Source organism: Ochotona curzoniae, unplaced genomic scaffold, assembly GCF_017591425.1.
Source record: "Ochotona curzoniae isolate NIBS_2020 unplaced genomic scaffold, NIBS_Ocur_1.0 contig_3819, whole genome shotgun sequence".
NCBI lineage: Eukaryota > Metazoa > Chordata > Mammalia > Lagomorpha > Ochotonidae > Ochotona > Ochotona curzoniae.
Window position 1 is genome coordinate 32,023,794 of NW_024466004.1, and position 23,909 is coordinate 32,047,702.

Genomic DNA, 23,909 nt, shown 5'->3' on the forward strand with positions numbered 1-23,909 from the left:
TATTGCCATTATATAAAATGGATTAGATGATGAGACATAGCATGGAATTATAACAGTTTTCTCTTGCGAATCCTTCAAACTAAAGAACTTAAATAGGAGCTGATAGCATCATGTAGGCATCCACAGCCATTCTATTATCAATTTCTGGACAGAGTGTTCTGGCAAAACATTTGGGTATTTTCCAGCTGCTTATGTTCCATCTGTGGTGTATGCCTTTCAACACTAATGTAGAAAAGTCCAGTTTGACACTGAGGATATTAAACTTCCACCGGAATTAAGTGAAAGAGAATAGGCTGCCATCATATTATCATTTTAGTATGTATTCAGTTATGGCATTAATTCTGAAACTGTCTGAACATATGATTAGGCAGACCAGGTGGCTGCCGGCATGATGACATTTGGTAACTGGAGGAAAGACTTCCCCCACATATGTGCCGTTGTGGTCATGTTGAAAGGGAGAACTCACAAAGCTTGCAGCTAACCACATACTGTCCCTACAGAATGGAGTTAGTTTCAGAGTAATATTCTGTGAGCTAAATGCATTCTGGGCATAGCAGGTTTAGCTGATACTTGAATGCCCATATGAAATCCTGGGCATTCAAGGTGAGGACTTTAGCTGCTAGGCCACGCTGCTGGGCCCTGATTACTTACTTTTTTAATCATTTGCATATCTTCTACAGAATTTTGCTTTATTATTATCACTAAATTTACATAGAACTTCTTAGAGCAATGCATTTTTTTTTCTAGTCTAGTGATCTTATTTTTTCTGCTGTTTTTAGTATATCCTATTTCTTTATTTTTGAGCATTCACGTATAATTTTTCCTAAGACAAGCTGATTCAGATTGGGTGTGGCTGCAGATGCTTTACATGCCTGTGCTTGGATATCTATATACTTCCTCTTACCCAGGATAAACATTTCTGTCAAAAACGTTTCTGCCCCTATGTCTCTTTTTCTTTCTCTTTCTTTTCCTTTTTTAACTCCTGCAATTAGAATACTTGTTTCTTTGAAGCTTCCCCATAAATCTTTTATGCTTTCTTGCATCAGTTTCCTTTGTTTTTCCTTGTTAAAATCTATCTATACATTTTCATTGAACATGCATTCAGATTGTCTCTTTGATGAATGCCATTGACAATATCAATTGAATTGTTTATTTCATTCTTCACATTTTTAGTTTTGGAACTTCCCTTTGATTCTTTCCATAATTTAAGTATATTAGTTAAACTGTCATATGGAACCTTTATATGTTCAGCTGATTTTTGTTGAATTGTTTTTCTGTATTTTATTTAAGTTCATTAAACTGCTTTAAAAGGTTTTTTTTTAAAATCAATTGTTAGGAAGTTTGTATACTTTTAGTTCTTTGAAGTAAATATAAAAAACTATAATTTGGGAGTTATACATCTTTGTGATTTTTCATGTTTTCTCTAATATTGATGTCTATGCATTTAATGAAAACAATCACCCCTTCCAGATTTGATAGGCTAGTATTGGTGTGCAAAATTCTCCACTGAGGTGGCACTTTGATACATGATGCTTCCTGGATGGCTTGCAACAGCTTTGGCATCAATGGGGGAGCAGTTTTTCAGTTCCTGTGTAGATCTCTCAGCTGAGATCAATTTCGATGAAAAATGTGAGGAGGTGCCCAGCATAATAGTTAAGTCCTTACAAGTGCCAGTATCCCATATTGACATTGGTTCATGTTCTTGCTGCCCTGCTTTTCATCCAATTCCCTGCTTATGGCCTCGGAAAGCAGTAGAAGATGGCCCAAGGTTAGACCCTGTACACACATGGGAGACACAGAGGAAGCTTCTGGCTCCTGGCTTTGGATCAGCTCAGCTCCGGATATTAGAGGCTTTTAAGGAGTGAACCAGTGGCCAGAAGATCTCTCTCCGTCTCTCTTTCTCTCTGTAAATCTGATCTGCTTTTCCAATAAAAACAAATAAATTTAAGAAAAAATGAATGTAGGAAATCTTAACAGCCAAGACCAAATTATTGAGTTTTGTTAAGGTTATTGTGGTTATGAATGCTAATAATCTTCTAAAGAAGTTGTGACAGATACAATACCTTTTGACACTGTTTGGTATTTGAGGTCTTCTCTGGTGGCTCATGAGTGTACCAGCCACAGAGCTGAGGTCAGAGCACAGGCCTGTATGGAGGATGATGGCTGTGGTTTACAGAATTGTAATGGTGCAGGGCCTGAGCCTCAGATATGCTTGTCACTGCATTACTAATGGTATGAAAAGCACAGTACTTGTGAAAAAGTTGGGGAGCTGAGAATAGGAGTGAGGCATACTGAGAATTACTAACTCAGGCTAATCCTCCACCTACACGTGTCAGCATCCTATAATGGTGCTGGTTCATGTGCTTATGACCTGGGAAAGCAGTGAAGGGTGACCCAAAGCCCTGGGATCCTGCATCCTTGTGACAAACCTGGGAGAAGCTCCTGGCTTCAGGCTTTAACTCAGTTCTGACCACTGTGGCCATAGGAAGAGTGAACTAGAGGATGAAAGTTCTTTCTGTCTGTTTCTAGTCCACGCTGTAAATACGTCTTTACAGTGCTTAGCTAATCCAAAGCCAGAAGCCAGGACTCAGGAATTTCTTCCTGGTCTCCCACACAGGTGTAGGGTTCCAATTATTTGGGCAATCCTCTGCTGCTTTCCCAGGCCATGAGCAGGGAGCAGGATGGGAAGTGGAGCACCTGGGATATAAACCGGCACCCATATAGGTTCTTGGCAGTTACAAGGTAAGGATTTAGCCACAGGGCCATCGTGCCAGGACCTAAAAGTAAATAAATCTTTTAAAAATATGTATATTGTAACTCTAGGATCAGTTTACACCCACACTTTCTTTGTAAGGCAAGTTTAGATCTAGATTGCATGCATACTCAGAGAACTCACGGCCCATGACTCCAGGGAAAAGTAGTCTGAATGGTGCTATCTTCACTGGCTGGTATGTGCAGTCATAGAATCCACATCTGGAGTTTGGACTTTCACTGGTGACCACAGTTTGATAGACTGCAGCAAACATGGAGCTGGGAGAGGTGGTGCTTCAGTTCCTGCAGCAGCACATTGGAAGCTGAATCTCAGGTGTGGTAGAACAGCATTCAGTTAAGTCTCAGAGAGGTCTTTCTTATCACAAGCCTTAAAGGAAAGCTTGACGGAAAATATTTGCTTATTTCAGTTATCTGTATGTACTTGACTCTTTCATTATGCAAATTAGTTGAAGAATAAATCCCTTTGCCAGTGAGAAAGCATTTTCCATTTATGTCATTAAACACTAAATAAATTTTGCTATGTGTTTTCAACACATTTCTTTTCATTCCATTTATAATAAACTTGTTTAAAATGTATTTGGAAAAACATTCCTGGTTAGGATCTGGCTCATGTATAATTGTTTGGCAAGTGTTCTCACGTTTATCTGAGTAATGAATTACCAATTAACTATCTATTATTCAGGGCCTGGCGTGGTAGACTAGTGTCTGAAGTCCTTGCTTTGCACATGTCAGGATATGAGCGCTGGTTCATGCTGTTGCGGCCACTAGGGAAGTAAATCAGCAGAAGGAAAATTTTCCTCTCTGTCTCTCCTCATCTTGGTATATCTGACTTTCCAATAAAAGCAAATAAAGCTTTTTTAAAAAGTATCTGTTATTCAAAATGCTTGAGAGTTAAATTCCTTTGGATATCAGAGTTTTCAGGTAATGGAGTATTTGCATGTACACAATGCAATATTTTAACATGACCCAAATTCATACAATAAATTCACTAATGTTTCTTATACCAATAGTTAGGAGTTTTATATAATATTTTTAATGTGCCTACATTTTGTAACTCATCACGTAAGATCAAGAGTAGAGTATTACACTTATATCAGTGCTTGGAGATTTTAGATTTCATATGGATTTCTTCTTTTCGTGTTACGGAATACTCATCTTGTATTTTAAGAGTGCAGAAACGGAATTTGGAGCTTTGTGAGTCATATAAGATAATCTATCAACCTTATTCTTGAAAATGTATTTTTTGAAAGCTTTTTCTTTTTTCTCTGAAAATGTAGTTTCTTTATTAAGCATTTTGCTGAAATAACCTAGACACTTGTTTATTTGTTTTTGTAGGCACAATCCAGTTATGATGCGACCCACTATGAAAATATTTTCTCCTTATTCTGGGTTCTGGAACAGCTTCTTCAAAAAAAAATTGAAGAAGCAAATACCTCAAGTACAGGGCACAATGAAGAAGAAATCAAGAAATTTCTAAATAAGCAAGATGAAATTATATTCCAGCTTTCTGATACATTTCCTCTATTTACTTGTTATTTATGGAGAATAGGCATTCTTTTAAATTCAGCAGAGGCAGAAGTTATTGAAAATAACTAGCTTTCTTAACATTTCACAAACATCAGAAGCTTATCTACATTCAATTCTAATGCTTATAAGATTGTCAAGAATATTTTAAATGTTTTTTTTTATTTATTGTTGCTTACATTGTATTATGTAGTACAGTTTTATAGGCTCTGGGGATTCCCCCCACCCCTCCCATACCCCTTCCCCCATGGTGGATTCCTCCACCTTGTTGCATAACCATAGTTCAAGTTCAGTTGAGATTCATTGCTTGCAAACACATGCCTAGCATAAAGTTCAGCGTCTTATTGTCCAGATAAGTTCAGTGGCCTCTTGGGGAGACCTTCTATGGTCTGAAGATAGGTCTAACAGAGTAAAGATCCGGTCAGTTAAAAGCCCCAACAAGGCCTCAGTATCAATATACAACATTATGGAATTAATTGACATAGTATTGGGTAAACAATATGTTAAAAATAATGCAAGTTCCATTCTTCGAAACATCTGGGTTGAGACAGTATCAATGACAGGTTCAAAAAATAACAAACAACCAAACAAAAAATTACAGGTTAAATCAAGGCAAACATGTGGTATCTAATCTTTTGGGATTCGCTCATTTCCCTTAGCATTATAGTTTCCAGTTGTGCCCATTTAGCCACAAAGAACTGCATTTTGTTTTTTTTTAATAGCTGAGTAGTATTCCATGGAGTAGATGAACCAAGTTATTTTAAAATGATTCTCTAAAGATAATCATTAACACAAGTCAATTACTAGTCTGCAATTATATGTAAGATTGTGAGTCATATTTCTCCATTGAAATCAGTCAGCTTCAGTTGAGAATGCTCTCCTCATTTCCATGTAATTTATTCCATAGTATGTTATATACTTTGACTCTGTGACTCTCTAAACTGGACCATTAATATGTCTGAAGCCTGATCTCTATTTAATGAAACACAGTTAAAGTGTAAAAGGTTTCCATGTAGAGCATGTGCAGTGGAAATGAATGCGGTGTTAACATTCTGTTGCTTTATCAACACAAACTGTACAAAATATATGCCTCTCAATGCAATTTTTAAAACTTTTTTTCTTACATCATTGTGCCTGTATTATAATTGGTCATCTTAGAGGGGATTCATATAGAAAGAGTCAAAATTTTTTTAACGTTTCTAAACATATTTTTTGATTGTCGTACAGCCAACATAGTTGTATTATTTGAAAGTGCTGTTTAGTTGTTTGAAATGCAATCTTTCAGCAAATATTGCTGTGATCTGTTGAATAAATATGTTATAATACCTCTAAGAGTATTGAAATAGACTTGGTATGCATAACAACATATTAAAGATAGTTTATAACTTCTAGCATTATCAAGAAATACACTTCATTGTAATATTAAAATTTGGTGGTAAATTTCCCATTTATAAAACTTCTAGGATTTCATTCAAATTAACGTAATAACGAAAGACTTATTGAACAAACATTATATAGTTTTCTATAAAATGTCATCTATGATATAAATACAATTAGGTCATCTACCATGGCTCTTTTTGAAGTTATTTACAGCTTTCTTGAAAGTGTAATACACTTTTTAATACTAAGACTCAGCATATGTCAGTCGGGTATTGTTGGGTAACAAATGCAGGATGTCAGTGGCTTACAAGAGCAAATAATTATTTCTCAGAAGTGTTCATGTCTAAGGACTGGCTGATCTGGACTAGAATTTGCTGGAAAGAACTCTGCTTCACTTTCAGATTCTACTGGGTAGGGTTCTCGCTACAGGTCAGGTTTTGGTCTTTTCCTTATGTAAAGGTCATTCAGGAGAAGCTTTTTTGATACTAATGACTGCTGAGCAACATGAAAAGAGATTGGCCTAAAATACCATATTACTACTTTTCATCTATATGCATTGGTCATTTTACATCAAATGAGTCAGCTTAAATAAAAGGAACAGTGAAACATGTTCTACTTTTAGTGGTAATATTTGCCAAATTAATATAAAATGGTATGGATGCAGAAAGCTATGGAGACTTGCAGCCAATAAATTCTTCCACCACAAGTACTTATTGAATGTAAATATATTCCCAACCCTGGATTATAAGAAACATATCTAGCATTTATTATCTTTCAACATCTCTGAATATTCCTAAAAGTTACTTAGGTGGATGATATTTCACTTAAATACACTTCCCGTGGTATCTTCATCTTCTCCTCTGTCTTAACAGTTTTAAAAGATTGGTAAACATGTGAGCATCATCCATGGCTCCTTTTGTATTGTAGCTCACCATAGCCTTGATCAGTTAAAAGCTAGTTTAACCAGAGTGATTCTTTTAGTTACAATAATGTTCAAAGTATCCAGCACTAAAACTGGCCTATGAAATAAATGTATTGGACCTGGCATGGTGACCTAAAGGCTAAATAATCTCCTTGCACCCACAGTATCCCATATGGGTAATGGTTTGTGTCCCAACTGTTCCACTTCCCTTCCAGCTCGCTGCTTGTGGTCTGAGAAAGCAGTACAGGATGGCCTTAGGACATTGCACCCTTGTGGGAGGCCTGAAAAAAGGTTCTGGCTTCTGGCATCAGATCAGCTTCAGATCAACCCAGCTCCTGCCCTTGCGGACACATAGGGAGTAAGTGAGAGGATGAAAGAGCTTTCTCTCTGTCTCTCTCTGTAAATCTGTCCTTCCAATAAAAGTAAAGAAATCTTTAAAAATCGAAATTGAAGAAAGTTAATATAATGCAAGATACAAATGCTAGGATTGTTATTGCACAAATTTAGTCCTCTTTTTAGGTAAACATCTCCATCAAGTTCATAGTGCATAACTTCATGATACTCGGTGTTAGTACATATTAGAATTAATAGCAAAGTAAATTTAATATTGCCTTGAGGACTAAATCACCTGGTGAAAAGGTTTAAATGAGGTGTTTGTGTCTGTATTTCAGCAAAGCCATAAAAGAAATAATGAATTGTTAAAACTAATATATCCATATTTAAGAATATGGAATTTAATTCAGGTAGTAGAAATTAGACATCACTTAAATGAAACCTAGGAGAAGATGAAAAATAAGGATTATCCTAAAAATAGAGGAAATAATAGAATTGCTTGTAGATACTATCACTTAAATAATGTATATCATATAAATATATGTGGTGATAATACTGTATATCAAATATTTATATAGCTGAAAGCATAAATATTACACATATATTATAAAATAATCATGTGCTGTTCTATGCATTTTACTTATGATAGTTAATTTGATTATCCTAATATCTCTTCAGACATATAAAATTATTAACTCCTTTTTAGACATGAAGAATTCAGGCAGAAAAAATGTGAAACAACTGGCGCACATTCACTCAACCAGGAAATGGCCATCAGGTTTCAGCCACTTGAGTTGAGTTTTCAAGAGCACATCCCTACTGTGCCACACTGCCTGTTAGGTGCAAACCATCTGGCACTTCATGACACGTGTGGTTGCCTTGTGATTGTCATCAAAGCTTGATAGTCTCTGAACCACAAGTCTTATGAAACAGCATTTTAAATTACTAGCTAATTGTTAGCATTGTGCTCATGATAGAACAGTTCTACTCTCTGCCGTGACATTCAGGGAACAAGAGGCTTTGAGTTTTTTGGGGTTACAGCATGTTGCCGGTCAAGATTCTATTCAATATATAGTCTTCAAAGAAAAACTACAAAGTCTATGAATAAATGTGGTTGTTTTGTAAACTATTTTCCTTGTCAGTGATATTGGTGAATATAACTAAGGGAAGTATATTTTTAGATATGTAGGAGAAAAAAACAGTAGCTTCCAAATGTCTGTGCCCATGTGTAGATTTTCTTTTTTTAAAAAAACATTTATTTTATTGGAAAGTCAGATATACAGAGAGGAGGAGAGACAGAGAGGAAGATTTTCTGTCCAATGATTCATTTTCCAAGTGACCAGGAGCCAGGAACTTCTTTCCGGGTCTACCACACAGGTACAGAGTCCCAAGGCTTTGGACCATCCTCAACTGCTTTCCTAGGCCACAAGCAGGGAGCTGGATGGGAAGTGGAGCTGCCGGGATTAAAACCGGCATCCGTATGTGATCCCGGCAAGTTCAAGGTGAGGACCTTAACCATTACGCTTTTGCACTGGGTCCTATTTGTAGATTTTCTGCAAACAGGGGCCCAGTGCAACGGCACAATGACTAAATCCTCACCTTGCACCGGAATCCCACATGCGCATTGCTTTATGTATCAGCTGCTTCACTGTCCATCCAGCTCTCTCTTTATAGTCCAGGAAATCAGTAGAGGATGGCCCAAAACCTTGAAACTCTGAGTTCACTTGAGAGACCTGAAAGAAGCTTTTGGCTCCTGACTTTGGTTCAGCTAGTTTTAGCCGTTGTGACCATTTGGGAAGTGAGGCAGTAGACAGAAGATTCATTATCTCTGTGTCTCCTTCTTTCTGTAAATCTAATTTGCATTCCCAATAAAAATAGATAAATCTTATCAAAAAGTCACATTGTGGACGGCTTTGGTTCTTAATAATTTGATTTTACATAAGCAACTATTTTGTATCAGCTTTATGTGTAAGCCAATTATTTGCACAAATAAGGAAAACAAACTAGACTTCATAATTTGTCACATTTACAGAACAAAATTTTCTTTTAAACAATAAAATGACTCATGTGCATCACTTTGCTACAGTAGTGAAATATGATGATAACGATAAAGTTTATCTAATATTTGAAAGGTGTGCACGAATACTATCATTATTAAAAGTTAATTGCTTTCTAATTGTTTATAGACTTATAGGCTCAAAATTTATCTGATCAATGTTTGCATTACTCTCAAAACTTCCAACTATTAGAATACCTTTTACCCACAGGAAATAACTGCAATGGCCAGAGCTGAGCCAATCCAATGTCAGGAACCAGAATTTTCTTCCAGATCTCCCACCTGGGTGTAGGAAGCCAAGCACTTGAGCCATCCTCCTCTGTTTTTCCAGTCATCTGCTGGGAGCTAGAAGAGAAATGGAGCAGCTAGGGAGAGAATCGTCACCCAGATGCCAACACTGTAGGCAGAGGATTAGCCTTGTGGAGCCACCACACCAGCCCCCAATCTGTGTTTCTCAAGTTACCCAAGTATTTCTGATATCCAGCCATATAGAAGTGATTATTCTTTTCTTTTTATCAAACTACTGGGTGTAACAATTATCAAGCTTCAGGAAATACAAGTTCAGTCATTCTGAATTACTTAATTTTAAAACTTCTTTTGTATGCTTTAACTTTTGTATGCTTCTTTTGTATGCTTGTTTGTTTTGGCAGAGGTTGAGGGGAGGATAATAATGCTCCACTTCAGTTAAGTAGTAAATTTATAAATAGATCAGTCTATCTTAATGGCACCCTAAAAATTAATGTGTTTTAATTTAAATTTTAGTTACTTCACCAGCATATACTGTCATTGCCCCTTGGTGATAATTAACAGCTATTACAATAATATGAATTTGAGAGATATCTATGTTACTCACAGCACTTTACTTTTGCTTTTACAATGATAAACATGTAGGGAATTGCAGAAACAATATTATTTTACACCTAAGTGGAAGTGTTAGGTTTCCCAAATAATATCAGACTATGCCTCTCATTCTAGGGCATCTGTTTTTAGACACTTGGTAAATATCTTAGTTATAAATATATAATTCTGTTTGTAAACTCCAGAGATGAAATTTAGCTGCCTAAAATCTTGGAACATTGTTTGGAATAAGTAAACAGTTAACTCAGCTCTTGTACTTAATTTCATCTGACTGCTTCAGTCTTTACCATGTTATTCTGAACTCTAGAGTAGCTGAGGGACAGCATCCCTTGGAGATGAAGAGAGAACGGAGAGATTGCAGCTCCTAGCTTTAACAAGGTAACTACTAGGAAATTTTCATGAATTATGGATCATTTCAGACACAGTAGACAATCATCAGGGAAAGGGAAAGGAGATGTTTATTGTTTGTTTTTGATAAAAATAAGATCCACAAATCTTTAAACTAATCATTTGAAGCAAAAAAAAAATCTTCAAAGGGTGCTACCTGAAGACATTCCCAAGTAAAAATCTTAAAATTTAATGAATTCTAAGGATTGTATGATGCTTCATTTTGTGCTGGATTGCTTTTAAATAGAATGTTTTTCACATATGTATACTAGAATCCCTGTGTGAATTTTGCACCATGTGTGGTTTGTATCACCACTTTATTGAAGGTAGATTTGAAAATCCAGCATTTATTGAGCCAATTGTATGTCCTAGGAATTCCTGAAAGTTTGTTATGTTTGTTCATTTAATCCTAGAAATCTTATGGGGGACATATATTATTTTAGATAATTAGATAACAAATCAAGAATATTTAAGAATTTTAAGTAAGAATTCAATTAAGAATATTTAATAATTTGTTCAAGGTCACAAGGCTAGGAAAAAATATCAGACCCAGCCTTCAAGCAGATAGCAAGTTACTGAGCCAATACAGAGTCGCTCAGTGTCTTCAGTCATCTACCACCAGCTGCCTTGGTCTTCCACTGCAGAAGCAGAAGCTGAGTATAGAAATGTAAAGTTACTCTAAAGATAAAACTATAGTTTTCGGGCCTGGCGCAGTGGCGCAAGTGGTTAAGGTCCTTGCCTTGCACACCCGGGATCCCATATGGGTGCCGGTTCTATCCCGGTGGCCCCACTTCCCATCCAGTTACCTGCCTGTGGCCCGGGAGAGCAGTGGAGGACGGCCCAAAGCTTTGGGACCCTGCACCCATGTGGGAGACCCGGAAGAGGCTCCTGGCTTTGGATCGGCATAGCATCGGCCGTTGAGCTCACTTGGGGAGCGAATCGTGGGACGGAAGATATTCCTCTCTGTCTCTCCTCTCTGTATATTCGCCTTTCCAATAAAAAAATAATAAAAATAAATCTTTAAAAAAAAAAACCTATAGTTTTCATACCCCTGAAGTGTTCTTTTTATATGTGTGTAGTCTGCGTCAGTGATAAATATAACTGTGAGAACTTTAAACTCTATTAAGTAATATTTGGTGATTGAAATATTCCTTTATATTTGCAGGAATAAAACACTGCAGTTAATAGACTAGAGTTTTCCAACTGGTATCATTTGTTTAAATAAAATAAACGTAAATTCCACTTTAGTATCTGACTATTTTGTAAGCCAGTATAAATCACATTTTTGAGAAGAAAGTTATTTGAATCTCTCAAAATGCAAGGATTAAGATCAGACAAGCATACATAGATTAGAATTAATTCCTAAGTCTTAAGACATGGAAATAAATAATACATTTGAAACTTTGCTTCTCTAAATTGTCTCCAAAATCGTACATTTTTAGTATGAGGAAAGTGTCTTTATTACATTGTTAAAACTGATCAATATGCTCTCCACAGTGTTTGATATTTCTAAATCATAGAAAATAAAGGGAACAACATTATGACTATATCACAAGGAAAAAGCATAAAGATTAGTTTAAAATCTCTATGAAATGTTTCTGAGAAGATTTATTTATATATCTTTTGGTGCATTTTTCTTAGATATGAGGAAAGAAAGATGAAGACTTACTTGTGCTCCATCTGTCAGTTGGTATTGCAGTTAGAGTTTCATTCACAAATTGAGCTTCCCGTTTTTCCTAAACAATGTGGAAGTATAGAACAGAATGTGTTATAGAAATATAAATAGAAGGATGGTGGGGAGCCCTGCCCAGGCAGAGAGGGACAAACCGGATGCAGGACCCTCCATCATTGCCTAGTGACCTAGGTCTTGGAACCAGTATTTTAACTCTTCTTTTCTCATTGTGTTATAAAGCATCTACTTTAGCTTTAAAGTTAAATAACAGAAAGAATCTGCATTTTTGCTTGGAAAATATGTTTCTTTTCAATGTATGCATAAATGAGTAGGTGGAAATTTTCCAATCACGATTATTATTACATATTATTACTATCGTGGATTTTGTGATTTTCCTATCTTACTGGTATCTTCCTACAGGTCCTTCAGCAAGGTATTTTTTATACAACTTTTCAATTTACAATTTACTTTTGGGCCTGGCGTGGTAGCCTAGCAGCTAGTCCTTACCTTGCATGCATCAGGATCTCATATGTCCTCCAATTCTAATTCTGGCAGCCCCGCTTCCCATCCAGCTCCCTGCTTGTGACGTGGGAAAGCAGTCGAAGATGGCCCAAATACTTAGAACCCTGCACCCGTGTGGGAGACCTATAATAGGTTCTGGACTCCTGGCTTCAGGTTGGCTCAGCACCAGCCATTGCAATTACTTGAGGAGTGAATCAGCACATGGAAGATCTTCCTTTCTGTTTCTCCTCCTCTCTGTATATCTTACTTCCAATAAAAATAAATATAAAAAAATTATTTGTTTTCATTGGAAAGGTAGATCCGCTGTCAGAAGGACATACAGAGACGGAGACCTTCTGTTTGTCAATTCACTCCCCAAGTGGCCTCAGCAGCCAGAGCTGAGTTTGTCCAAAGCTGGAAACCAAGAACTTGCTATGGGTCTCCCACGTGGGTGCATGGTCCCAAGGTTTGGAGCCATTCTCAACTGCTTTCCCAGGCCACAAGCAGGGAGCTGGATGGGAAGTGGAGCTTCTGGGACACAAACAGGTGCCCATATGGGATCCTGTCACATGCCGTGCAAGGACTTAGCCACTAGACTACAATGCCAGATACCTCTTGTACATATTCTTATACATCTGTCATGGTCTATTAGAAGAATACAGTAGTTAACAGTGAGTATATGAGAGTGTCACTCTTTCTCTGTCACATGAAACCTGCATGTCTTCATATATAAGAATGGTATTTTCACCACAGGATATTTTTTGAGCCAAGATGTAAATCCCAGGTTATACAGAGCTGTTTCTTTCTTATAAGGGACTGGGTTCAATTATCTAGCTTTTGTAAATTGCACCATATCTATACCTGATTTGTATTAAACCTATTATTGCCAGATTTTGTCACCAAAGGTAGGCACCTTAAAAACGTTGGCTTCAGGTTAGAGTAACCTTCTCACCTAGATGGTAATAATAGCCATTCTGACTCTGACTACCTGAGCAAAGGGTTTGTTGAATATGTAAACAGGCAAAAGTACCTTTTATCAGTGTGTCAAGTGAAAGATGATTAGAGAATAAATAAATGTACTTTTCAATTAATATTAAATAAATAAAGGTTCCTGTGAAGCAGTTTCATAAAGCAAACTTGAATTCCTTTTTAACTTTTGTTTTCAATTAGACCCTTCTTTCTCCTGAAGGCAAAATAGAAATCCGACATTCAATCACGAATTTGAAAAGTTCACAAAACTTTAATATTATCTTTAAAATAACCCTTTAACGTTTAAGATCCTAAAATAGACCTATCATCTGGCCCAACCATCCCACTCTCGGAATTTATGCAAAAATGAAATGAAATCAGCATTTGCATTATGCATCCATGTTTATTGCAGCTTAATTTACAATAGCTAATGTATGAAATTCACCAGGAAATATACCAACAGATACTGTATACAGAACATATGATACACACACCACACACACACACACACACACACACACACACACACACACACACACACGTGACTACTACCCAGCCAGTGGGAAAAAAAGAATGAAATTCTGTCTTTTACAACAAAATGGATGCAGCTGGAAAACAATATATTTAGTGACATAAGCCAGTACCAAAAAGACAAGTGTTTTCCTTGATCTGTGGAAATCAATACCCAGAGTATAAAATGTAATTTGTCTGAGGAAGATTGACACAATAAGTTTGATTATTGTTTATAGCCTTTGTGTGTACTCCTGAGGACTAGTAGGTTTTTTTTTTCTTCCTTGCTATGTGTTGAAATCTTTACCCAATACTGTTAAGCCTGTGATTGTAAAGTTCACTTCAGTAAAAACATTTAATTATAAAATTTTAGGAAGAAAAGGAGGTAAGGGAGGAGAGAGGAGGGTGGGGAATGCAGACGGCAGGATGGGTAGAGCAGAACGTGTCACTGTGCTCCTAAATATGTGTTGTGAAATATGTAAAATCTGTTCACATTGTCTAAATAAAATAGTGTTAGAACCACAAAGTGTTTAGATTTCATTAATTTTTGTTGAAACACTGAAAGTATTTCTTAAAGTACAATAGAAATTCTATATTCTAAATATTTCAAGAAAGTGTGGAATACAGGAACCATAAGAAACAATATAGATGGAAATACTCAGATATTAATTTTTAGCCAATGAAAGTTTCAGTAAATTTAACTAATATCCATGGAAGATCCTTTTACTATCCCTGTTAATCCTGTAATAGACCACTCTCCAAGCTGATAACCTTTTGCCATAATATTTCTATAATGAGAAGAATCATATAGAAGTAAAACACCAGTGCTCAGCAACAACCCAGCTTTGGAAAGTGAAATCAACATGTTGTTAGAAACGTATTTTTGTTTGTTTGTTTGTTTTGTATTTGTTTGGTTTGTATCCCAATTTTCTTTTAAATATTTAGTTTATTTGTAATGCATAGTGACAGAGATAAAGAGATTTTCTGCTCAGCCTTCAAGCAGAAACAACTGAGGCTGGAACAGGCTGAAACCAGGGACCAGGAACTATGCTTTCCTCCCATGAACATGGCAGGGACCTCAGTATTTGAGCCACCAATTGTTGCTTTCTAAAGGGCATGAGCAAGGAAACTGGATCACAAGTGGAGTCTTTAGGACATGAATTCCAAATGTTGTCGATGGTTTTGAATGTGAGCCAGTGAATGAGAGCACTCTCACTCTTTCTCTTTGCTTTGAGTTATGTATTTACACTAGAGAGTATTTTATAAACTTCACAAAGATGACAAGCGCTTTGTGAAACACATCAATTGCACTGAACACAAACTTATCTAAGTCTGTTAAACATGTCATATACATATTGAAAAAGTACATGAAGTGGACTTATGTCTTAATATATACAGAAAACAAAAAATTCCAAGAATCTCAAAAATTGACCGCAACAGATGGACTCTACATTGAGTATGTCCAACTTGCACTGCATATGAAAGTCTCCCCAGAGTAGCCTGTCTTGTATTTTATACTCCAGGATCATGCAGAGCTAGTGGGTTAAAGGACATCCTTTTTTTCTGGCAGGGACTAAAATAGTCCCAGGCTGTTTGAATTACTCCTTCCCCTCTCACAATTGTATATTCCTAGCACATTCTACAGTTTTCCCTAAGAACTAGAGGCAAGAAAAGACGAAAATTACTCGTTTGGTCCAAGGGCATCCAGAACACTGTGTTATGTATTGTGCAAGTTTTAGTGCACATGTTTGAGTTAGCAAGAATGTCTAGACTTCCTAGCCAATTCATTTTCTCATCATGTTGTGAATAATAGTAAATCTGAATGATGGTCTCGGACTGAGAATATTACAGTAGCTCTGGAATAATTACAGCACACAATTTTACATTGAATACATTTCTCAGACAAGATAATAAAGATGACTACATTAAGTTGTAATAAACTGTTAATGGCTCTCTGGTTAATACTTAATCTAAAATATTGCAGATCTTTTCTGATTCTTCCACTTCCTTGTTACTAATATGCTGTCAATTTCTAAGCATGTGGTTTTCTTTTCCTTCTGTTTATATGATCCTGGTGTCCCCTTCCAACAGCCTACTGAATAATGTTGTATTTAATGGCAAAGTCTCTTAGCTAGTTACCCACACTTTACCAGCTAGCATGCATCCAACATGACTCATTATATCTTGTACTGCTCCTTAAATTAAATCTTGTGACTCTCCTCCAAAAAGCCATTAATGGTTTCTCATTTTACATCACGAAAATTAAGATTCCTACTTGAACTCTTTCAAGCTCTGAATGACACAGACTTCTGTGCATTTTATGTTCACTTTAAAAGTGCTGACTGGCATTCAGTTGTTAGAGCCTGCTATCCTCTTCCCCACCTCAAAACCACTTCTTCAATTGCACCACTACCATTACACCACTTCCATTGCACCACTCCTTTCTACTGCTCATCCACTCTGTATATTGATGCTGACAATTTTTCTTCCTGAGCAGAGAGACTACATCTACCAGCCTCTCTTTTATTAATTGTAATTAACCGCATAATTGAATGCTGAGTATCAGAATATTAGTACTAGTGATTATAGACTCAAAAAACTCTCACTAATGTCCATCTGAGTTTTTTTTCCATATTGCTAAGAATGGTTTTATTAATGGTAGTAAATAATAGTCCATCAGTGATTTTTAAATAAGGGTTTGAAATTGTGTAAGTTAATGACTTAATTAATAAGTCCTAAAAGATGATTTAGGATTATTGAAATACTTAAGGCTTCTTTATTTCTACAATTGTGTTAGTTGAATAATTGCAATTCTCAATTTATTTTAAAATATGAACATTTCCAACACAATAAAAATATTTACATGAGCCTACAATGCTTAAGTCTTTGCTAAAATAAAACTTGCATTTCTGTAAACTGAGCCTCAAAAAAAAAAAGTGAATGTCATGATGGAGTGGTGTATTCTGTTTACAACTTTGGGCTGGAGACCTTGCTGACACTGAGCAATTGTGGTTGTGGATTTCCTGCTCATCTGTAACAGTCACAATTTTTGGACCCATTTCCATTGGTATTTTACTTCCTAGACCTGACCCTGATGATCAAAAATGGTGTGGAAATGAGTCTTTATTCTATCCTTCCAGACACTCTTGTCATTTGGACTGGAAACAGAGTGAAAGTTATTGGGATGAAAAATCTGTGCTCATTTCCTAGGAGATTAGAGTTGCAGTATAGTGAGTAAAGCTGCTGCTTTTGAGCTTGGCATCCCATATTGGCACTAGTTCAATTGTCAATTGCTCTACTTCTGTTCCATCTACCTGCTAACATGACTGGAAAAAGCAACAGACATTTGCCCAAGTGTTTGGAGCCTGGTCACCCACGTGGGAAACCTGGATGAGGTTCCTTGCTCCTGTCTTCTGGATTCAGGCTGACTCAGCCTTAGTCGGCAGCTACTTGAGGGTTGAATCAGCAGATGGAAGGTCTTCCTTATCTCTCTCTCTCTCACTGTGTAACACTGACTTCAGTGAAATGATAGACATACCTTAAAAAAACAACAACAAAAAGAAAATGGTATTGCAGAAACTACTCAATATTCTCCGCATATGGCAAAGAGCAAAATGAGGACAAAAAACTGTGCTACTCTGATTTTCCCTCAGGCTGAAAGAAATTCTGTTTTTGCAAAAAACAATGTACAGGTTCATCTATTCAAATATTTTCCCTTACATCCAAAGAAATTTTAGAAATTACTCAGACATTAAATAACATCTGTTTAAAAACAGTCATTAGGGGCCCGGCGTGGTGGCGCAGTGGTTAAGGTCCTCGCTTTGCACACCCAGGATCCCATATGGGTACCGGTTCTATCCCGGCAGCCCCGCTTCCCTTCCAGCTCCCTGCCTGTGGTCTGGGAAAGCAGTCCAGGACAGCCCAAAGCCTTGGGACTCTGCACCCGCGTGGGAGACCCGGAAGAGGCTCCTGGCTTTGGATTGGCATAGTATCGGCCCGTTGTGCTCACTTGGGGAGCGAATCATCGGAAGGAAGATCTTCCACTCTGTCTCTCCTCTCTGTATATCTGCCTTTCCAATAAAAAAAAAAAACAGTTATTAATATGTATTTGTTTAAGATTTAGGGTGAGATAACGTGACAGAAAAAGGAGGGGGATCTTAATAAGCTATGAGCTAATGGGATCTTGAAATGAACTCCATATTTGGATAGACAGAAATTTGGCAATTCTAATGCTTGATTGCTTAACACTAATCCATATTCTTCTGAGTTATCTATCTTCCATCACAGTGTTTCTTTGACGAGTTCATGGAAGTTGTCATTATGTTTACTTCCATATTGTGCTGAAAAGTAGAGAAAATGCATAAACATGCAAATTTTTCTCTTAGAGATTCCTGGTTTCATTCAGGAAAATAATAAACATTTGTGGCAAATGCAAGGAAACTTAAAGCACAGTTAGATCATGTGCTTTTCTGGCACAGTTTTAGACACCATTTTGTGATAACTCTATGATTTGCAGTGCAAGGGCTTTAGAAAAGATGTAACATGGGGCCTGGTGCAGTAGCCTAATGGCAAAAGTACCCATCTTGCATGTGCCAGGATTCCATATGGGTGCCAGTCTGTATCATCAACTCTGCTTCTCATCCAGCTCCCTGCTTGGGGCCTGGGAAAGCAATCAAGCACAGTGCAAAAGCTTGGGACCCTGCACCTGTGTGGGAGACTGAGAATAAGCTCCTGGTCCCTGGCTTCAGATCGGCTCAGCTCTGGGTATTGTGGCCACTTGGGGAGTGAATTAGTAAATGGAAGATCTTTCTGTCTCTCCTCCTTCTGAATATCTGCCTTTCCAACCAAAATAAACAATTTTTTAAAAATGTGGAAAAGTTGTGACATACATAGGAAATGTGTGAGTCAGAAATTATATGCAATTTTACTAGGGTCACCACAGCTTATCTACCAACATGTCCAGTCAAAGATCATTTTAAGAATTTCACCTGAGAAGGGAAGTCTGAAGTCTAGTAGGTCCCAAGGTATTCTAATTATAATCTAAGTGTTCTTTCATAATATCTTTTCTGTTATTTGGATTTTTTGTTGTTTTTCCTATAATTCCGTTTTTAAATATTATTTTTTATCTTTGATGATGTTTACATTGTAGATCAGGTGGGAAGGATTGAGGATTAGGTGAAAGTGGATATGATCATTGTTTCCAAATGTTCCGTTTCTTGTTCCTGTATCTGGAGGAGGTGGGGGAGATAAGAGGAGAAGCCATATCCAGCCTCTCAACAGCCCCAGTTCTCGGGAATGGGGAATGGCCACCCGATATCAACCCAGGGTCCCGATGTGGCATATACTCCTAGGGTTCTGCCCAAGTGGCTTTGATGGTTCTAAAATGCTGTCGATCTCATTGATCAAAGGATAAGGAAATCTTTCCAAAGTCCATTGGCTGACACAGTTGATCATAGAATCTCCATTTGCCCCAATTTTTGCTGTTATTGTTTGGCTGGAGTTCAATTGCTCTGTTCTTCTTCTGCCATTGTACCAGATGTTGTCTGAAGGCTCTAAAGGACTGTCATATCCTCCATGTGTATCAGGGCCTGCCATCCACTGTTCCATCTTTTCCACTGAGGAGGACAAGTTTTTGCAGGTGAACCCAAGGACCCAGACCACGTATCCTGGGACTTACCAGATCCCCCAACCTCAGGGCTCATGGACATGGTACCCAGGCTCTACTGGACCCTCTGTCCCTGGGGCTCATGGACCTGGCAACCACTGTGCTCAGATTGGCATGGGTTGCCTCATCTCAGCATTCACCATTGGGTGCTTCAAACTGTCTCTCTTCAGCCTGCTCCCAATTTCAGCTCCTGCTGTGGATGCTGCAGCCTAATCTAGTCCATCCAGCCCCAAGTCCCAGCCTTAATGTGGACTGACTGGTGTTGTGGTCCAACTTGGCTTTCCTTCCATAGAAAGAGGAATACTGGCAAAGTCAAAGATGCATTATCAATCTGACATATAATTCACTATAATTTGGCTTGCAAGACAGGCTGAATACTCTGGTGATTTGAAATAAATAGGAGGGCCTGACATGGTAGTTTAGTGGCTAAAGTCCTTACCTTACATGCACCAGGATCCCTATGGGCACCAGCTCATGTCCCAATTGCCCCACTTCCCATCCAGCTCCATGCTCCCTGCTTGTGGCCTGGGAAAGCAGCCAAGAACAGCCCAAAGCATTGTGCTATGTGGGAGACCTGCAAGAAGCTCCTGGCTCCTGGCTTTGGATCAGCTCAGCTCCAGCCATTGCAGCCAGTTGGGGAGTGAATCAGTGGATGAAATAACTTTCTCTGTCTCTCCTCTCTGTATATCTGCCTTTCCAGTAAAAATAAATACATATTTTTAAAATGATCCAAGAATTTAAAAATAAAATAAATGGGAATCTCATGGTCCAGAAGACAAAACAGAATAGTTCTGGAACTAAGACACTGATAACAAAGCCAATTCTGATTTGTCCTCCTTTTTTTCCCCCACAGTCTTTGTTGAGTGCCTCCTAAATTTATTAGCATTCCATGAACCCTTCATATGCTTTGTCCTGCCTGAACACTGCTTTGTTATAACTGAGTGAGATGCTAAACTTCACCTACTGAACTTCAGTACAAATATGCTACTATCCAGAGGTGGGCCACTTACATGATCAGGCATGAAGAATCTACTGTCACAGATGGAATTAGAGCCCTAATAAAACATGTCCAGGGCAGCGTTGGACAGTTTTGCACTATTAACATACCTATTACATGCTAATTATAAGCAAAAACCCTCACCATATTGCAAATCATCTACTATCTTGATCTTTGGCTTTCCAACCTCCAAATATTTGAACAAAAATGCAAGGTATTTTTATTAAATATAAAATATATTATAAAGTGATTATAAAGTGCTCCATTCTTCAATTTTTTGATTCCATGTCTTTTTACTCACTTGCTCCATTGTAGCTATTTTGTGCTTCTAGAACCCTTTTAGAAATTTCCAGAAACACCACCACCTCCAGTTTCCCACACCTTTTCTTTCCTGTACCTAGAATCCTGAGCACCCATGTGTATCTGGGCCACTGAAAATGACTGAAAAAAAACCATGCACTCTCATGGATATTTTAAAGATTTATTTATTATTTATTTGAAATGCAGAGTTATAAGAAGGAGTTACAGAAGGTGGGGGAGTGAAGAGAGAAAAAGAGACAGAGACACAGAGAAAGAGAGAGAGAGAGACAATGAATATATTCTATTCATGGATTCGTGGGTTCACACACCAACAAGAAACCAGGACCTACATAGGAGTTTCTCACCACATGGGACCCCAAACTCTTGGGCAATCTTCTCTTTCACCCATAGAAGTTATCAGAGAACTTGTTTGGAAGAAGAGCAGCCAGAACTCAACTGATACCCAAAGGTAATATGAGTATTGCCTGGAGAAGCTTTATTCACTGTTTTACAATGACATCCCCAACAATCTCATATTCTTGAAGTTTTTTGACAGGGAATGTGTTTCCTCCGAAATCTGTTCTGGCCGTCTGATTTTAGTTTGCAAGGATCCTTTGGACAAATATTCTGACTTTCTTCTCTGCTTCATTATTTAATTCCTTATATCTTTCAAAAGTTCATGGAAATGCATATTAAAATCTATGCATGGATTTCAAATAATTTTTGCATCAATACATTTTTTTGTTTTCCATAGACCTTTGGAAATATTCATATGTATTATTCCTTTTATTTCTTGGTTTATTTCCTATCTACCTTTTTAAGAGACTGAGGCAAGAGTCTTATCCTTTTGTTCTTTATTTTATCTCATGCTTTGTGTTATATAGGGCACAGAATTATGTTTTAATTTAATAAATGAAAGACTATGATGTAGATATCTGAGATATACTTAGTATATGAGTAGCTATACCTATAGTTGATTCTAAAGTTAGGGGATGGATTTGGAATGACAGTGATATGTCTTAGTAACTTCCACATTTTTTAAAAAAGATTTTTTTGTTTGTTTGTTTGAAAGGTTAATTTTACACAGAGAGGAGAGACAAATGGCCACAACAGAGATGAGCTGATCCAAAACCCGGAGCCAGGAATTTCTTCCCTATTTCCCACATAGGTACAGGGTTCCAAGCCCTTTAGCCATCCTCTGCTGCTTTCCCAGACCATACACAGTGAGCTGGATGGGAAGTGAAACAGGGGAGACATGAACTGTGTACCAAATGGGATGCCAATGCTAGCAAGTGGAGGACCAGGCTGGCCGCAGTAACTTCTACATTGTAAAAGAAGGTATGGGGACTATACCAAAATAGTGGTGCTGATGACAGGTTTCCAAGCATCCAGAATAAAGATGTCACTCACATATAGGGAACTCGCATACAGCCCTTTCTGCTCACTGAAGGGTGGCAAAGATATGCAGATCTACAAATATGAACAATAAGCATCTTGACCACCATCCCATTTTAAGCACTACCGAAAACTGAAATTTAGATAAACAAATATAAGAAGATACTCTGCTGAAAAGTTCTGGACAAATTCATTAAATAATGCTCCTGGTTCATTTTAAACACATAGATTTTAAATTTGAAAAATATAAAACCACCTGCTCTAATCATGATTCATTGAGCTGCTAACCTCATGTCAGGCACTGTATCTAGAACAGAGAAAGATAAAAAAATTAAAAGGCTGTAATCTATCTTCAGGAGTCAAGAGTGCACCTGTTTGCTCATGTTAGCAATAGAATGACAAAAGTGCTTGTCTCTTAAAACTGCTGTATTAGCATAAACTCATTTGAATGCAGAGATTTTGTGAAGGTATTTGCTACAAGAATGAAATTTAAGATGAAATAAAAATTACTCAAGGGGAATGTTCTTCTTTACAATCTCTCTCATATTTTTCCTTTGATTTGCCTTTAAAGAAATTCATTTGCTGCTGTTTACTATTCCATTCTTAATCACTACTTTTTAGGCAGATTAACAATCTTATATTTCCTCATACCTTAGGTTATTTCAATCACTACAGTATAGGGTACCTACCTTCTACAACTATGTCTTTCTTTTTTTCTCTCTTTTTTTTCTATTTTTAGTTTTTATTTCTCATGAAATAGTTCTGTAAACACAAGGATTTCGCCCTCCCACACACCCTATTATTCCAATAGTACTGTCCTTCAGCAACGTCACAAGTGTCTTATTCTGCTATTTACATGTATCATGACATTGTAAGTATAGAAAATGGTAGAAAGCCCAACATCTCATCTTGACAGTCTCTTTCTTTCTTTCTTAATCAAATATCTACCCATCTTTTAATTTCCTATTAATATATTATCTCATTGAATTATTTTGTAAATTCTGCTTGTCGGTTACTCAGCTTATCTTTTTGTGTTTTCATACTTTATGAAATAATTTCACACGGAAAATTTGAATGAGCGCTTCCTCCATGGCACCCCATCAGGAGCTGGAAACGCAAACATAAAGGAAGCAGGAGGGAAAAAAAATCCCTCCCTGCATGTGAGCTACAACCTGAGGGATAGATGGATGCAAGAAATAAGAGTGTTTCAATCAATAATTCTACAAAAATAGAGTCAGGAAGTGGTACAGATCCTTCACCAACTCTCTTATTACTGTCAAAGGGGATCAGAGAGAACTAAAAAATGACTGTAATGTGGGATGCCATTCTAGCAGAGTCCTGAATGGACTGGATCAATAAGACTACTGTGGAAAATCCTTCTAAGCAATTGGAAATTTTTTGCAAAATCCCGAAACAGGAACAAAGTTGGTTAGTCTAAGAACAGCTGGAACATAGTGAAGACAAACAGAATAGCTGGTTAGGACAAAGTATGTGGAGTCCTCTTTGTCATGACCTTACTGTGATAAGAATTTAGGATTCATTATCTTAAATTTGTATGTATTTATTGCTATTTTTATCTGGAAGTTAGAGAGAAGAGGGTGTACGTGGTGGGGAAGGGGACACAGAGAAATTTCTTCCATATGCTGTTTCACTCCCCAAATGCCCCCT

At 37.3% G+C, this 23,909-nt stretch overlaps 1 protein-coding gene across 1 annotated transcript in view; it reads left to right on the plus strand.

Annotated features, from left to right (window-relative positions):
* The window catches only part of MEI4 (meiotic double-stranded break formation protein 4), a 112,610-nt gene extending 108,242 nt beyond the window's left edge, over positions 1-4,368 (plus strand). Inside the window, exon 4 of the mRNA XM_040983160.1 lies at positions 4,108-4,368. Coding sequence (XP_040839094.1) covers positions 4,108-4,368 — 261 coding nt within the window. The remainder of the gene's footprint in view (positions 1-4,107) is intronic.
* The last annotated feature ends 19,541 nt before the right edge of the window (positions 4,369-23,909 follow it).